This window comes from Panthera leo, chromosome C2, assembly GCF_018350215.1.
Source record: "Panthera leo isolate Ple1 chromosome C2, P.leo_Ple1_pat1.1, whole genome shotgun sequence".
NCBI classification, from domain to species: Eukaryota; Metazoa; Chordata; class Mammalia; order Carnivora; family Felidae; genus Panthera; species Panthera leo.
The window spans coordinates 72347620-72366673 of record NC_056687.1 but is presented as its reverse complement, the minus strand read 5'-3'; the positions used below and the strand labels follow the sequence as shown (position 1 = coordinate 72366673).

General features: G+C 35.2%; 1 protein-coding gene across 10 annotated transcripts in view; it reads left to right on the top strand.

The window, feature by feature from the left end:
- DLG1 (discs large MAGUK scaffold protein 1) overlaps positions 1-19054 on the top strand; it is a 272972-nt gene that overhangs the window by 194160 nt on the left and 59758 nt on the right. For all 10 annotated transcript variants that reach the window (XM_042955806.1, XM_042955805.1, XM_042955810.1 and 7 more), the window contains one exon: positions 10885-10987. In XM_042955806.1, the coding sequence (XP_042811740.1) occupies positions 10885-10987 (103 nt within the window). The remainder of the gene's footprint in view (positions 1-10884; positions 10988-19054) is intronic.

The window sequence follows — 19054 nt, the reverse complement described above, 5'->3', positions numbered from 1 at the left end:
GGGGCTCAAACCCACAAGCCATGAGATCATGACCTGAGCTGAAGTTGGACACTTAACCAACTAAGCCACCCAGGCGCCCCAGCCAAAACAACAGGGAACCCAACATGGGGCTCGATCTTATGGCTGTGGGATCTTGACCTGAGCCAGAATCAAGAGTTGAACACTTAACCAACTGAGCCCTCCAGGTGCCCTAAAAATTAATTCTACATGGATTATAAATCTAAATGTACAGCCCAAACCATAATCCTCCTAGAGAAAACTTATAGGAGGATATCTTTGCAACGGTACATAAAATACTAACCATAAAAAATGTGCATTAAGAGCCAAATTGGCAAGCCACAGAGAAGGAAAAACCATTCTTAGTACATATATCTGATAAAGGACTTGTATCCAGAATACATAAACATCTCTCACAAATTAACAATAGAAAGATGAGTAACCCAGTTTTAAAAATGAGCAAAAGAGTTAAACATATATTTCACAAGATATGTGAATGGCCTATAAACACATGAAAAGGTACTTAACGTTAGGCATCAGGCCAGTGCAACAACAAAAAAACCCCAAAACCCACAATGAATAAAGGCATTTGGAAGAATCTGGGTGGGAGTGATGTCAATTTTCTGTATCTGATTGTGACAGTATCTACTCAACATAGGCAGTTGTCAAAACTCTTTTAACTGTAAACTAAAAAGATTATTGAATATAAATTATGCCTAACTAAAATGAGATAGGGGTTATCCTTGAACAACATGGGGGTTAAACTGCACATGTCCACTTATATATAGATTTTTTTTGATAAATACAGTATAGTATGGTAAATGTATTTTCCTTGTGATTTTCTTAATAACATTTTCTATAGTTTATTATAAAAATACAGTATATAATACGTATAGCATACAAATGGTAAGGCTTCTAGTCAACAATAGGCTATTAAGATTTTGGAGAGTCAAGAGTTATGTGGGATTTTTAACTTTAGGAGTGGGAGTTGTAACATATCCCATATCCCACCCAGTTGAATGGCTAAAGATGAAAAAAAAAAAAAAAAGGACAAACATTGGTGAGGATATGGAGGACCGATAGCTCTCATTACTGGTGGGCATATTATACAACCACTACAAGATCACCCAGATTTTACCCAAGAAATCATGTCTACAGAAACACTTAAACAGAAATGTTCATAACGGCCTTATTGATAATCATTCAGATCTGGAAATGACTCAAGTGTCCATCAATAGCAAAATAGCTAAATAAATTGGAGTGCATTTAAACAAAGTAACAAACTGACACCCACAACAACATACATAACACTAAAAAACATCACATTGAGTAAAATAAAACATACCACAAAAACACAGACAGTATGAATCCAGTTAAATGATAATCATGAGCAAACAATAATTTCTACTGATAGAAGTCAGAAAGTAGTTGTGATTGTACTGATTTTAAAGTGGCACAATGGAAATTTCTGAGTTGAATGATGGAAAGGGAGGGTATATATCTTGTTTGGAATTGTTTCATGGGTGTATACAGTTGTTGAAAATTCTTCCAACTGAAGTGTTCTAATTTGTATATTTTATTGCTTTTACTTTTTTTTTTTTAATTTTTTTTTTTTTTAACGTTTATTTATTTTTGGGACAGAGAGAGACAGAGCATGAACGGGGGAGGGGCAGAGAGAGAGGGAGACACAGAATTGGAAGCAGGCTCCAGGCTCTGAGCCATCAGCCTAGAGCCTGACGCGGGGCTCGAACTCACGGACCGTGAGATCGTGACCTGAGCCGAAGTCGGATGCTTAACCAACTGAGCCACCCAGGCGCCCCAATTGCTTTTACTTTTATACTGGAACTTAAATTTTTTAAAATAAGTTATAGTATGATAAGGACAAATTGGTGGTAAAGAACGAATTTGTTAAAAATAAATATTGGACAAATTAGCTAGTTGTTTAGGGGAGTAAAATTAGCTTAGAGCCTCACTTCACACCTTGTGTCAAAATAAATTTTCAGTTGGCTTAGAGTTAGGTGTAAAAAATTCAAAGCAAAAATAGATGTTTTTGAATTGTCCATATGGAACAACTTTATATGGGTCACTGACACACTGCTAGAGTATGTTAGACTAGACTATGTTGGAGTATGTTAGACTGACCAACATAACCTGGTTGACCTAGAACTTTTCCAGTTCTAGCACTTAAAGCCCCATGTCTGGAAATCCCTTTAGTCTCAATTTTAAAACTGAAAATCCCGGACAGTCTAGGCAGGCCACTTGGTTACCCTAATGTGAGTGTAAGTTACATACAGCCTTTTGAGGCTGTATGCATCAGTAGCCTTAAAATTTTAATGCTTACTAAGCTTCTCTAGGCAAATACCCTGAGAGCAATAAGAAAAACCTCAGGAGCAAGAGAAAAAAACTAAAAACCCTGTTAGGAACAAACTAAATACCTCATTAGACAAAGTTTAGCTGTTTTCAATTTTCACCTTGAATCACAATCACCTTAAAGCCTTGTTAAAAAACATTTTTAGGGGCATGTGCTCTCTCTCACTCTGTCTCTCAAAAATAAACATTTAAAAAAACATATTAAAAAACAAAAACAAAACACTCTTAGACCCCATCCCCAAAGCTTCCAACTCAGTATGACTTGGGTAGCTTCTTTTTTTTTTTTTTTAACAGATTTTTAAAATCTTTTTTTATCTTTTTTTTTTTTTTAATGTTTATTATTTATTTATTTTTGAGAGAGTGAGAGCTGGAGAGGGTTAAAGAGAGAGGGAAACACAGAATCTGAAACAGGTTCCAGGCTCTGAGCTATCAGCACAGAGCCCGATACAGGCTTCAAACTCACAAACTGTGAGATCATGACTTGAGCCGAAGTCAGATGCCCAACCGACTGAGCCACCCAGGTGCCCCTGACTTGGGTAGATTCTAAAATTTTGTATTCCTAACAAGTTTCCATGAGATACTGATGTTGCTGCTCCTGGGACCAAACTTTGTGAATTACTGTTCTAAAGACCATCCCTCTTACTGATGTTGTTTTGTTTTTTTGTTTTTTATTTTATATTTCAAAGAGAGAAAGAGAGACAGAGCATGAGCAGGGGAGGGGCAGAGAGACAAAGGCAGAATTCTGAAGCTGGCTCCAGGCTCCGAGCTGTCAGTACAGAGCCTAACGCGGGGCTCAAACCCACAAGTAGTGTGAGATCATGACCTGTGCTGAAGTCAGATGCTCAACCTACTGAGCCACCCAGGCATCTCTTGATGTTCCTTTTCTTTTTCTTTTTTTTTTTTTTGTTTTGCTTAATTTATTTTCGAGAGAGACAGACAGTGCAAGCATGGGTGGGGAAGAGAGAGGGAGAGACAGAATCTGAAGCAGACTCCAGGCTCTGAACTATCAGCACAGATCCCAACGCAGGGCTCAAACTCACAAACCATGAGATCATGGCCTGAGCTAAAGTTGGATACTTAACCAACTGAGCCACCCAGGCACCCCTTGATGTTCTTAATGATAACCCACATCATTGAGAAAAATATAAATAAATTAGTTGGGAAGGCATGGAAATAAATCATAGGTTTTATAAAATATTCTTTTTGATATATTTAATTTTGTTGAAGAAAGAAGCTTTGAAATCAAGATTCATTACATATAGGAACACCTGGGTGGCTCAATCGGTTAAGCACCAACTTCGACTCAAGTTATGATCTCATGGTTCGTGGGTTCAAGCCCCGTGTCAAAGCTCTGTGCTGACAGCTGGAGCCTGGAGCCTGGAGCCTGCTTCAGATTCTGTGTCTCCGTCTCTGCCCTCCCTTGCTCATGCTCCGTCTCTCTCTCTCTGTCTCTCTCTCTCTCTCAAAAATAAATAAACATTAAAAAATATTTTAAAAATTCATTACATATATAGAAGTGTGAGTTTTTACCATTTTTCAATATGGTATAAATGAGGTATTACTGTTATTTCCAATGATGACAAGTATGGTGAAGAATATAATTTATATTTGCTGAAAATCTAGACTCCTAGAATCTTAGAATCACAAGTGACCCAAAAGACTCCAACAAAAATTCCCTCTTCTATAAAGGCAGTGAGAAAAGTGGACACAATTGTCAGAATAAAGTTGTTCAGAACTCTGGAAATTAACCAAAGGCTTGCAGCAATTCAGGAAGTGTTTATTCAAAATAAAAGAAGCAGAGGACTGAACCTTCATAAGAGTGAGCTTAGGGGGTTTTAACTTACCTAAGTCCCATCCCCTGTTCTCCAGCATCACAGTAACCTTGAAAAATAGTCCACATTTACAGTGAAAACCAGTGCGTCACAGCCACTAGAGAGCAGAATGGAGGTAGAACTTTCAGAGCCTCTTTCCCAGAGAATTGTCATAATTTGACCTGTTTGGTGGTTCTTTAAAACCCCATTTGCAAGGCTCTCTGTATTAACCTGATTCAAAAGCCTTTTTCTCTGGGCTAATTGTCAAAACAATTATAGGCACATTATGGCTGCCTGAGACATTGGATAATAGTTGAGGCAATCAGTAAGTTAATCAAAAGTTTAAAAGGAAAAAGTGGGGAATGAGCTCTCCATTAGGGCCTTTGAAAAACTATGACATATTCCTTGGAACCTAGGAAGACACATGTAGGTCCTGGACTGTGTACATACTCAGGAAAGGTCTAAACTCACACCTCTGGCCGACTGTGATGCTCTAGGCAGACAGGAAGTGATAGTTAAGTCAGAGTTATCAGTTGCCTAGCTGCATGTTGAAAACATCACACAGCATACACACAGAGCCCTTCAGCAAAGAGGCCAGGCATTTAACGAAATCTCTTTCCAGTCATTAACTGACCACTAAGCTAACAAGGCAGAGACTTCATTGGCACACACATCACAAAATACAAACTTCATAGAATTCAGAAGTCACCAAAAATGACTATAATCAGCAACAATAACAAGCCCTGGGCAGAAAGACATATCTGATTTCCACAGTTGCACATTGTATTATTTTAAATGTCTAGTTTTCCACAAAAAACCATGAGACATGCAGAAAAACAAGAAAATAAGGCCTGTACACAGGAAAAAAGCAGTCAATAGAAACTGCCCCTAAGGGAGCCCAACATTGGACTTACTAAACCAAGACTTCAAATCAGATATTTTAAATATGTTCAAAGAACTAAAGAATGAAAGGGAAAAATAAACGAACAATATCTCAACAAGAAGAGAATTCAATAAAGAGATTTCTATTAGAAAAAAGAACCGAGTCGCCTGGGTGGCTCAACTGGTTAAGCCTCCGACTTTGGCTCAAGTCATGATCTCACAGTTGCGTGAGTTGGAGCACCACATCAGGCTCTATGCTGACAAACTCAAAGCCTGGAGTCTGCTTTGGATTCTGTGTCTCTGTCTCTCTGCCCCTCCCCCACTCATGCTCTGTCTCTCTCAAAAATAAACATCAAAAAAACTTTAATAAATAGATAAAAGAAAAAAGAACCAAATAGAAATTCTGCAGGTAAAAAATACAGTAACTAAAATTCAAAAATACTCTAGACAAACTCAACAGATATGAGCTAGCAGAAGAAAAAAATAGCAAACTTGAAGATATGTCTAGTGATATTATCCACACTGAAGAACAGAAAGAAAAAAGAATGAAGAAAAATTAACAGAGCCTCTGTGGGATATCATCAAATGTACAACATATACATAATGTATATTTATATGTAGTCACAGAATGACAAGAAAGATAGGAAGGGGCAGAAAGAATATTGAGTAAATAATGACTGAAAACCTTAAAATGTGGTGAGAAATATTGTACACATCTGAGAAGCTTAATGAACTACAAGTAGAATAAACTTGAAGAGATCCAAACCATGCACATATCATAAACTATCAAAAGACAAAGATTGAACCTTGAAATTAGAGAAAAATGATTCATTACATACAGGAGATCTTCAATAAGATTAGCATCTAATATGTTATCAAACACAGTGTAAGCCAGAAAGCAATAGGATGACCTATTCAAAGTTCTGAAAGGAAAATGGTATTAACCAAGGATTCTATATCCAGGAGCAAAATTGTCCTTCAGAAGCAAAGAACAAATCAAGACATTTCCAAGTAAGCAAAAGCTGAGGAAGTTCATCTCTAGTAGATCTGTTCTATAAGAAATACTAAAGGGAATCCTTCAGACTAAAATGAAAGGACACTGGAGAGTAACCTAAATCCATATGAAGAAATAAAGAGTGTTATTAAACGGAACTACATAGGTAAATACAAAACAGAAACATATAAGTGTATTTTTTTATTTGTAACTCTCTTTTTTTTACTATCTGATTTAAAAGACAGCTGAATAAAGCAATAACTTTAATCTGTGTTGATGGGTGCACACTTTATAAAGATGTAATTTATCACAAGGCAGGTAGAGACCACAGAGCTGTATAGGAGCAGAGCTTTTATATGCCATTGAAATTAAGTTGGTATTTAATCTAAAGTAGATCATTAGGTTAATTATAATCCAGAGAAACCACTAGGCTAATAACTGAAAATATATATAATAAACAAGGGAATTAAAATGGTACAATAGAAAGTATCTGTTTAACAAAAGAAGGTGGAAATGGAGGAATAGAGGAACAAAAAATATATCAGGCATGAAGAATACAGCAAAATAGACGACAAATCTTTTTCAACTACATTAAATGTAAATGAATTAAACACTCCAGTTAAAAGATATTGACAGGGTAGATTAAACAACGGGATCCAACTATATGCTGTCTGTAACAGACACACTTTAGATTCAAAGACAGTGGTTTATTTTTAACAAACATTAAAACTAAAAAGTTGGAAAAGATACACTATGCAAGCAGTAACCAAGAAACACTGAAGAGTGGCTATACTAATATCAGACAAAGAAAAGATAAAAATTGTTAGTGAAGACAAAGTTTATTTTATAATGTATGTAAGTGTTGATAAATTTCTAGAAAGACATAAACTATTGAAACTGACTCAAAAAGAAATAGAAAATCTGTATAGACCTGTAACAATTAAGAAGACTGAATTGATAATCAAAATGTTTCACAAAGGTAAAAGCCCAGGACCAGATGGTTTTCACTGGTATGGTCTACCAAACATTTAAAGAAGAATTAACACCAGTCATTCACAAACTTCCCAAAAAAGGAATAGGCATGAAGAGCACTTCCCAACTCATTCTATGAAGCCATGGATTGTTCTTTTATCAAACCAACAAAGACATCATAGGAAGAAAAAACAAGAAACCAATATTCCTTATGTATATAGATGAAAAAATCCTTAACAGAATTGCAAACTGGATCCAGCAGGATAAAACAAGATTATACACCAGCATAAAAAGGGAACTTTACACCATAATCAAGTGTAATTTATGGGATTAAGGAATGAATAGTTGGTTCAACATAAGAAAACCAATCAAACTAAGACACTATATTAATAAAGGACATAAATGATACAGTCATCTCAATAGTCACAGAAAACACTTTTCAAAAACCAACACCTTTACATCATAAAAACACTAAACAAATTAGGAATAGAACTTTCTCAACCTGCTAAAGGGTCTCTATGAAGAACCAATAGCTTACATCATACTAAATGCTAAAAAATGAAAGCTTTCCCTCTAAGATCACAAGACAAGTGTGTCCGCTTCTGCTCATTTTCAGTGCTGTACTGGAGTTTCTAGACAGGGCAGTTACAAGGAAAAAAAAAAAAAAAAGAGGCATCCAGATTTAAAGGAAAACTATCTCTATTTGCAGATGCCATGATCTCTTATATATAGACAGTCTCAGAAAATCCAGCCACAACAAAAAAGCTACTAGAACTAATAAACAAGTTCAGCAATTTTGCAGGAGAGCAAATCACCGTACAAGAGACAGCAATGTTTCTGTATACCAGCATTAAACAACCTGAAAGTGGAACTAAGAAAACAATTTCACACATGACAATATTTAAAAGAGTAAAATACTGAGGAATAAAATTAACAATGTAGATAAAATGTAGAATGTAGAATAATACAATAGAGTATTGTTCAGCCATAATAAGTAATGGAGCACTGATACATGCTACAAGGATGAACCATGAAAACATGCTAAGTGAAAGAAGCTGACACAATGGCTACATATCATAGTATCAGTATCCCATTTATTTAAAATGTAGAAAACAGACATATCCATGGAGTCAGAAAGTAGGTTAGTAGTTGCCAGGAGCTGAGGGAAGAGGAGAATGGCTTATAATGGGTAGTGGGTTTCTTTTTGAGGTAATGACAATGTGTGGAATTAGATCATGGTGATAATTGCACATCCTTTTGAATGTTCTGAGAACCACTCAATTGTACATGTTGAAAGTGAATTTTATGTAAATTATATGTATAAAAAAGTGACTTAAGGCTATTTACATAAATATGTCTCTCAGTGCAAGGATTTCTTTTAAAATATCCTTGATACTGTATTTTCTGTTAAAATGTTCAGTAGATTTTGGAAAGTTTTTAATTTGTAGTCTTGTTAACAAATTATTCTCTTTTGAATCTGTATAAGTTGTCTTCAGATCTCTTCTGTAACAGAAAGATTTGCTGCTCAGGAATAATTCATTAAGAATTACCTTTTCTACAACTATCTATGAAAATTTCTCTTCCTTTAAATTTCTTCCCTAGTTTATTTTTTAGGGAATTAGGAGTTAGTTATACTTTATGCTCAGACTAGGTCTATTTAGGGGTGCCTGATTGGCTCAGTTTATTAAGTGCCAGACTCTTGATTTCGGCTCATGTCTTGATCTCACTGTTCATGAGATCAAGCCCCACATCAGGCTCTGGGCTGACAGTGTGGAGACTGCTTGGTCCCTCTCTCTCTGCCACTCCCCTGTTCGTGCTCTCTCTCTCTCAAAAAACATTTTTTTAAAAAAAAGCAGAACTACTTATATATTGTAGACTTTTTAATAGTCTTTAGCTAGAGATAATCTCTAATAAAACTACATTATGTTACATTTTTTTAGATTCAGATTTTTTTGGATCTTCATTTTCATTCAAGAACTACTAGGTATTTTCCCAAAGAATACAAAAATACTAATTCAAAGGAATATATGCATCCCAGTGTTTATAGCAGCATTATCTACAGTAGCCAAATATGGAAACAGTCCAAATGTCCATCAACTGATGAATGGATAAAGAAGATGTAGTGTGTGTATACACACACACACACACACACACACACACACACACACACACGAGAATATTACTCAGCCATAAAAAAAGAATGAAATCTTGCCATTGCAACAACATAGCTCTATATGGAGCTGGAGAGTATTATGCTAAATGAAATAAGTCTGAGAAAGAAAAATATCATTTGTCTCATTTGTGGAAGTTAAGAAACAAAACAAATGAGCTAAGGGAAAGAGAGAGGCAAACCATGAAACAGTAACTATGGAGAACTCTCTGGTTACCAAGAGGGGAGGTGGCTGGGGGAATGGGTTAAATAGGTGATGGGGATTAAGGAGTGCCCTTGTAATGAGCACCAGGTGTTGTATGTAAGTGTTGAATCACTAAATTGTACAACTAAAACTAATATTACACTGTATGCTAAGTGGAATTTAAATTACAACTTAAAAAAAAAAGTGGGTAGCTCAGTTGGTTGTCTGTCCAACTCTTGATTTCAGCTTGGGTCATGATCCCTGGGTCGTGGGATCGAACCCTGTGTCAGGCTCTGCACTGAGCAGGGAACCTGATTAAAATTCTCCCTCTGCCCCTCTCCCCCACTCAAATGCTCACTCACTCCCTCTCTCTCTCTCAAAATAAAAAATAAAAATATATGTGTTTGTTTTAACTTAGCTGCATAATGACATCCTTTATACATAATATCAAATATCAGGTCTTTACATGGTTAAAATGTTTTTTTATATAAATTTTATAATCCTAAGAATTTCTGGGCTTATAGTCATTTTTTCCAAAATTGGTATGTGAGCTTTAACAGGTTTGAGATTTGATGTCAACAAAACAGGCTTTCATATAAAAATTGCATGACAGTTCTTCTTCCTTTCCAGAAATATTTGATCAAGGTTTCAAGCATTACTATAGTCTATTTATTGCTGGTTCTTGGTGGGGTGGGGAGACAACTTAAGTATTTAAAGCTATTGTCATTTAAATATAATGCTTCCCTGAATGTCCATTTAATTTTTGCTTATAGTGGGAAAGGTATAGGCTCTTAAGATAGTGTGCTTGCAGCATATACTAGGTATCAGCAGCCTTTCAGAAATAAGAATTAAGTTGCTTATTCTGGAGTGGAATTGATCACCTCAGTAATTATTTTGGCCAGGGAAGGGCCCTGCGTACAAAACATTGTTCAAACAAATGCCTTGTTCATTTGATAACGTTTTCTCTCTTTAAACGTCAGCCCTTGAAATCTGAGCAATTTTAACACTTTTAAACAATTGCCTTTCTGTTACTCCAAAAGAACAGAGGCTTAGTTTGGGGAAGGAGGGAAGAAAATTGAAACTGAAATGAGTAATAGGAGTAAAAATATGGCAGGAGTTGAAATGAACGTCCCTCTCATCGCTTGAGTTACTAGTGAAATGAACTATACAAAATAATGACACTTGTTGATATTTCAGGTTATCAAATTAAGGTATGTTTCCCAAAGGATTGGTGAACAACTTCCCAGAAAACTTGGGGAAAATTTTGGTTTTGCTCACTTGACGTTAAGCAGAGTATTTTTAGTGAGTAAAATTGTTTTCATTGATAGTAACATTCTGTTGAAATATATGATGTATTTTAGTAACTCGGAACAAGAAAATACTTTAATGATAAAGTAATTGCAAATTATTTTTTTTAACTGTGCCTACTCAAAGAACAGGCTATTGTGGTTTCTAATCAGTATGCATAATTTCTTTCAAATTTAAAATTCAATTTGATTTACAGGTAAACAGTGTTGACCTCAGAACTGCCAGCCATGAGCAGGCAGCAGCCGCTTTGAAAAATGCTGGCCAAGCTGTCACGATTGTTGCACAATATCGGCCTGAAGGTAGTAAAATTCTTGCTGTGTTTATTGTTTATTTCAGTTTTTAGAATTCTTCCTCTTACTGTTTAACTTTCCAAGCTTAACTTTTTTATGTTTTGGTCTCTTTTATTAATCTATTGTTTGTTTAGTCTGAACCAAATTTACTATCCAGGTCAAAGTGTTTTCAATAGGATATAGTAGTTTTATCTTCCAATTCCTTTGAGTATTTCATCATTATTTGGATTAATTGCCATGTGTTTATTATTTTTTTTAATCTGTCCTCAAACCAAATACATACCTTTACTAACTCAGGGATCCCAAAGGATCGTAAAAACTATATGCAATGATAGTAGCATTGCCAAAAAAAATTGGTCATCCCAATTTTTTCTGACTTTTGAAATTATATTTGTTAATATCAAGATTTAAGATACATTTTTAATAGTCTTTATTGGTGTTTAAAATAAATGGAAAAAATACAAGTTTGAAATGTAATGTGTTTCTAGATAGTGAAGTATCATGGACGTGACCTGACTGAGTTCCTAGGGGAAGAAGGTGGTAATGGAAAATTTGAGGTCATGCCATATTTAAACGTGTAAGACTCTAGTGTACATCAGCATAACCACTTCTCCAGTAAAACCTCAGTGGAATTTAAAAAGCTTAAATACCCTGAAGGATATATAGCATACTGGTTAATGTTCATAAACAACAAGGTAAAGAAGGAAACAATGATGGAATTTATTTTTGTAACAAAACCTAATTTATTTATTTTATTTTATTTTTTTACTTGGTCAAAGTAGCATGTAGAGCTTTCCTTGCTATTTCATAGTACGTCCAGTTGTAAATCTTGGCATTTTAGGTCCAGTAAATGAACAGAGGTAAATTCATTTACATAAGGGATAAACTCCAAATAAATTCACATTAACCAAACAGACTAATATATGAAGTCAGAATGCCAGTGTTTTAATGTTTATTTATTTATTGAGAGAGAGAGAATGCTTGCAAATGGGGGAAGGATCACAAGAGAAGGAGAGAGGGAATCCTAAGCAGCCTCCACACTGTCAGTGCAGAGCCCAATTCAGGGCCTGATTTCACAAACTGTGAGATCATGACCTGAGCTGATATCAACAGTCTGATGCTCAACTAACTTAGCCACTCAGGTGCCCCGAATGCCAATTTATTAATTCAGTGAGAAACAAAACCACCAGTGGGATTACGCATGCTTTTATCTTCTGACCAGCACATTCTTGCCCTGTAGGTATACTATATATACCTATGTAGGCCAAGTTATCAGTATTTACTAAGGTACTGGTTTCTTAGTATTATAGAAAGTCTCTCACTTATATGTTCCTAAGGAATATAGACTATTTAGGTATGATTAAAGATAAGTCAATATCTGACCTCCCAAGAAAACGCACAAAAGCCAACAAGGAAAATAAAACATACACACACTTACACCCACACAACTCCAACTCACATTAAGCAAAACTAAGATGACTGATACAAGACCTAGACAACATAACATAGTCAAAGCCTTGCTTACTCAGCTTCAGATCTGCACAGAAGAGGAGAAGAGTAAAAACATGGAATGTTGAGAATTCTCAGTGGTGGCAGAACTTAGAATATGACCGAAAGTTGGTGAGGGCTTCTTTTTGTGGTATAAAAACATCATCTTTTATTTTTGACAAGCCTCATGGGAATTCAGGGAACATGCTAAAAAATAGAAGTCATCCTTGATGTGGTTTAGTTTAGGGAATTAGTATTTGGATAAAGGAATCTGTCTTGATAGCCTCAGATAATGTGACAGTCTTTTGGTTTTAAAGGCCATGAAGATAACCTGTGCTTCCATCCCCCCTGCACTCCCAAGCTTTCTGGTTCAGCCAAATAGCTTGTCCAGCAAATTCCAATTCATTCTGTAATAAGTAGGAAAAAAGTATGGCCTGGCATTCATACAAAGATATTGATAAGAAGAGATGGAAACAAACAGCAAACTTAGCAACAGATAAAAGTTACTCTCTCTCTCTCTCTCTCTCTCTCTCTCTCTCTCTCACACACACACACACACAATATTGGCATAAATCAGCTGAAAACTTGATATTAATGTTTTTAACAATCCATGCATCCATTTCTTTGAAAGACCACTAAATACAGGTGTAAGAACTGTAAGGGAAAATGGCTTCACAACCCAAAGAGATTGATTTTGAGATAGCAGAACCCAGGAAAGAAGAAGAAAGCAAACAGTTTTTAAATTGAACCCAAAGACACAGACAGTGCAGAAAATTCAATAGAAGACATAGAAAATATAATAGGAAAAATAAAATGAAACAGAATTTTAAGAGATTAGAGAGAAAATATTAGCAATGGAAGACAGGCAAGTATATATACCTAACATATACAAATTAGACTTTCTTTAAAAATTTTTTTAGGGGCACCTGGGTGGCTCAGTCGGTTGGGTGTCCGACTTCAGCTCAGGTCATGATCTCGCAGCTTGTGAGTTCGGGCCCCGTGTCAGGGTCTGTGCTGACAGCTCAGAGCCTGGGAGCTGCTTTGGATTCTGTGTCTCCCTCTCTCTTTGCCCCTACCCTGCTCACACTCTGTCTTTCTCTCTCTCTCAAAAACAAATAATAAAACATTAAAAAATTTTTTTAATTAAAAAAAAAGTTTTTTAAAGAAGAGAATAAATGTTTGAAATTATACATTCAAGAAAACTTTACTGAATTAAAAAGAAGTGAATATTTCTATTAAAAGGATACAACAAGATAGAAAATTGAATGCTTAAAAATTCAGACATATTCTAGTTAATGTTTATCAAGAAAGAATCTTCTGAGACCCAGGTAAAAATATTGAGTTATATTTAATGAGGAGTTAAAAATTGATAGAAGGAAGAACTGCTGTGATACTTGGTAAGCATAGACCAGAACAAAGATAGTTAACTCTACCATTTTTGTATTTAGCTGCTTTTAACAAGTGTAATGTACATCTCTGTGTAATGTACATCTCTGTGCACTAGATACACTTGCCACTGATGGCAAGGTGGGAAAGGTGGGCTGCCATTTTCCTAGAATAGTTATTGAATGGGTCTCAAATTGCCCTTTGAGATTATCTTTTCTGGGCTTATACTGTGTTTCTCTTCTTTCTTGTTCTTTTTTGTGATTTCTGTACTTCTATATGAACCTTTCTGATTAATACTTTTTCTTTAGTTGTATTCAAATTTTAAACTGTTCTCTTGATGGAACCATTTTTTTTATCAAGGAGAATTTGCATTCTACTTTGATTGTTCAAATAGCTATTATTTAGTAGCTATCTTCTCTGTTTCCAGATTACTCTTATATATGTATTTTTTTTCCAAATGTTCCTGAGCACCAAACATATTATAGATCCTATTTGATATCACAAGCTGTATTTCTCCATAGTGTTTGCATCTGAGCATGTCTGAAACAATTATTTTACTGTTGAAGTAAATGACACCTCCATTGATTCTTAAGCCAGAAGCCTGAGTCATTCTTGACCACCCTCCCCTTTCTCAATCTCTGTATCACAGTCACTTCCCTAACCAAAGCCACCATCATCTCTTACCTAAACTATTCTAATAGCCTCTAACAAGAATACTTCTTGCTTGATTTTCTCCAATCTGTTCTCTGTTCATCAAGCAAAATTATCTTTTTAAATACAAAGATTGCATTGTGTCCTTTCCCATTTAAAACATTTTTCATTAAACTCTGAATAAAATCTAAACCCTTTGATAGGACCTGTAAGGAAGGCCCTGTGTGATTGAGCACAGCACAACATATGTGATCACCGTATGCCCTCTACTCCCTCCTTTGCTCCTTAGACTCTAACCATACCAGCCTTCTTTCAGACCCTTTGTTGCATCATATACTATCCTAATTCTCTGCTCATTCTGTTCTTGCTTATTCTTTTTCTTTACTCTTTGTGTGGCTAGCTCTTTCTCATGATTGCATATCTCCTAGCACTGTGATAGTTTTTTTTCTTTATAACACTGAACACAGTTTATATGTTTATTTAGGTGCCTGTGTGTTTATTATTTATTTAAACCTTCCTCTAGAGCCTTATGAAATATGTAGCTATATTCCTACATACAGATGATGAAATAGGCTCAGATAACAAAGCTACTAATAGCTAGAATTCAGTCCCAGATCCTATTACCTTCAAAATCTAGATACTTTTCACTGGGAATATTTTAATGAGTGCCCAGTCTGGCAATGTTGATGTCTTTTACCATGGCTATGTTACCGTTGCCTAATAAAAACAAGGTAAGTACCAAAAAACACAGAAGACAGACTTTGCCTCAGGAATTCAAAAGGAAGTACGTTGCCTGGCATGAGAAAAGATACCATTGAGTAGGATTGGGGCTTAACTGGCAACCGAAAGAATGGATAGGATGTAGATGGGCAGAGAGAAGAAATGACTTGGTAGGTTAAAAAAAAGAAGGAAAGAAAGAAAGAAGAGGGAAAAAAAAAAAAAAAAACAAACAAACCAGAAGACCAAAAATAGGAGAGTTAAAATTTAAAATCATGTTTTGGGTATTTTGAAAACACCTGACCTCCTTGTTGTATTGCTACTTACCTTGTTTATAAGGCAATATGTTTTGCTTTAATTATTTTTTTAACAAATGTATTTTTGTTATACAGCACTTTAAAAAAAAAAAAAAAACATATTCCACATCATCAGTGTGTAACTGCTTTGAGGGCCAAGGACATAAGTTGAAAGCTCAGATTTTGTTTCTCAATGAACTGGCCATTTTAAGAAGTATAGAAGGAATCACCTGACACTGATAATCAGTCATCTTTCTGCAGTTAGTATCTTCCTTTATTAATGATGAATCTTACGGGGTTCTCTGCTTCATTGATAATCAGACGTACATATATACATACAAACAGACAAAGAGCAAAGAGGTAAGCTTTTGGTAGGAGTAAGTTTTTATCTTTCAGGATCTATAGCTCTAATCAAACTTGGGCACTGGATGCTAGTTTTTGACTTTGTATTCAGAAATTACAAAATTTTAATAGTTCCTTATCCATATAGTTCAAGAACTTCCTATAGGTTGGGTAATAGAATATAATAGAAAAAATTGTGTGCTGGTTATGGTACTAACCATGTTACATTAACTTCTTTTATTCCCATAAAACCCTATAAAGTAGGCACTGTTATCTCCATTTGACATTACAGGTGAGTAAAGAAAGGCACAAAAAATTTCAGTAGTTTGCCAATTATACAGCTATTAAGTGGTTAAGATTTCTTCTAGCTCTCTTTTTAGAAGAGGAAAAACTTGCTAACCTTTCAGTGGCTGGGGCCTGTAACTTAAACTAGTAAAAGATAGACTCACACGAGAAAAGGGTTTATATTATATGCATATGAGGAGCCAACAAAAGAAGTAGGACTCATTAATAACTTATATACCTAACTTCCTATGGGAAAAAGGGTGGAGAGAAAAACTTTCTATGGAAAAAATAAATAGGGTTCTTCAGGAAAGGCCAATGGGCTTTTAGGAAAAAGTTTGTGATCATGTTTGCTATATACATATGAATAGTCTTTCCATCTCAAAGCCATAATACTCCCCAGGAGAGGGGATTTATGAAAGCCTTATTTCCTGAAAGTTGCTGCTTTTGGTCAGATAAGGGAAGCTCTGAGAAGGTTCCCACCACCCCCCCCCCGCCCCCGCATTTGTTGAATGTTGAATCTGCAGTGTCTTCAGTTTAAAATAATCTGAGGTTCCAAGTGGGTCTCCACATCCTGAAAAGCCCTGATCTCAATAATTTTATCTCATTGTTCCTCAAGCACACTTTATCAACTTTCAGACCTTAAATTTATATTTTTGGTTCAAAAAATATTGATTATATTGCAAACTGCTGTACTATAAAGGAATGGAGATAAAAGAAAAAGAATTAAACCTAGATTAAACTTACTTTCTCTTTCCCATTGTTTGTCTTAAATTTGTGATTTTTTTCTTTACACAAGAAAAAAAATTCCTTGAAGTTTGTATTCTTATTCCGAAGTTTGTTTTTTTTTTTTAATGTTTATTACTTATTTTTGAGAGAGGGAGAGACAGAGTGCAAGCTAGGGAGGAGCAGAGAGAGAGAGGGAGACACAGAATCCAAAGCAGGCTCCAGGCTCTGAGCTGTCAGCACAGAGCCCAATGTGAGGCTCGAACTCACAGACCAGGAGATCACAACCTGAGCTGAAGCCGGACGCTCAACGACTGAGCCACCCAGGCGCCCCTCTTATTCCGAAGTTTTAAGTGACTAAACTGAAATCTAGAAAAGTTGAAACATTTGGTCAGAGCCACCGAACTTGTCTGAGTTCCAGAGCTTTAATTTAAATCCCAGTTGCAGAGGTGGAGTTTAACCCCAGTCTCCTCATTTTATTTCTTTTATTTCTTGTAACAACCAAGGAGAAGAGAGGTAGAGACTAAATGGAGAGATTGTATTGGACTAGTGGCATTTCTTTGCAGACAAGCATTTGTCATCTCTCATAGTGACTTTCTGTAGTAGGTTACTAATTAAGATTTGTTTTAGTCTCTTTCCTTCCTACATCTTTCTCCCCTTTCTTACTACTTAACCAACCTGCCTTCTTACTCAGAACATTTTCCTTTTTCTTCTCTAAACCAGTCATATCTGTTCTCTAAGATTTATTGCTCTCAGATGTTAAGTTCTACATTTAATTAACATATTTCATTAGAGTATAAATGAATTTTATTCTTTATAGTTAGGATTGTAGGTTTCAGAGAGATTGGGGGAGGTACAGTTTATCCCCAGTCTCTTCCCCTCCCTCCTTCCATCTTTTCAATTCTAGTGAGGCCAAAACAAGGATTAGAAGTTGAAAAAGGGAATAAAATGCAGAAAATCAGCTATTAAACATGTTCTCTCCTCTTACAAGAACACACATATTATTTAACTTATGACCAGCAGTTCAGAGACTCCCTAAATATATTTCATGACAAGTTTGGAATTTCTGAAATGCTGAATGGAGAAAACTTTCTGTATAACATTTCAGCTCTCTCCCAGTGGTACCTTTCCTGGAATGAGTTGTGATGTGATTTCTAGGAGAGGGATGTAAATGACTTAACTGAAAAAGAAATTAAACTCTCCCCTCAAAATAAAGTCTAAGAAAATATATATAGGATGGGTATATAGTGAAAATTGATAGATCTAAAAATATGAGTTGATTGGAACAGACAGGAAAAAGAGGAATCTTAGCTAGGTAAAGAAATGGGAGGTTTAAAGGAAAAGTAAACAAAGTATTGAAGTATGTTCTGAACTGACAGATGGTTAGGAGGAATTGTTTGTTAATAGTAAGTAAAGACCATAAATATGAAAATCTGAATAGAGTAAACATAGTAAATGAGGCACAAATTTAAGAAACTAACAATAATTGACTTAGTTCTCCAGTATCTTAAATGTTGACTATCTGAGACTTTAACTGCTTTATAGTAACTTAGTTACCTCTTGGGAAAGAGTATTCTTCTTTACTATAAAAAATAATGTGTTCTTTTTACCGAATTTTTTTAAATTTCTAAATGTATAACGTTTTAAATCACTAGGACTTCCATTGATTTGGCTGGCAAAATCACTGAAGACAACTAATAATGCTACATGAAATATAATGAATATTTTATTAGAGACATCATAGAGCTGTTAAGGCAGTAAAGAATTATCAAAAAGTGAATGAAAACTAGGAACTCAGCTGAAGAAGCACAGACATTACTTTTGTATAAGAGCTGTGATGTAATGACCTACAAGAGCCAATTGTTGAATTTTCAGGAATTTTGCAAAGTAGTTGTTAAGCACAGCCATTATTAAACATAAAATTATGGGACTCCTGGCTGGCTCAGTCAGTGGAACATGGGACTCTTGATCTCAGGGCTGTAAGTTTGAGCCCCATGTTAGGTGTAGAGATTTTAAAAAATAAAATGTTTAAAATAAATAAAAGAATAAATGTACAGATAAGATATATTTAAAAGATTAAAATATTAAAAACAAGAGTAATAAATATCAAAAACTCAAAACTTCCTAATAATTTTCTAGGACAACCGCTAAAATAATATATTGATAGAGTAGTGGGACAAATAGAAAA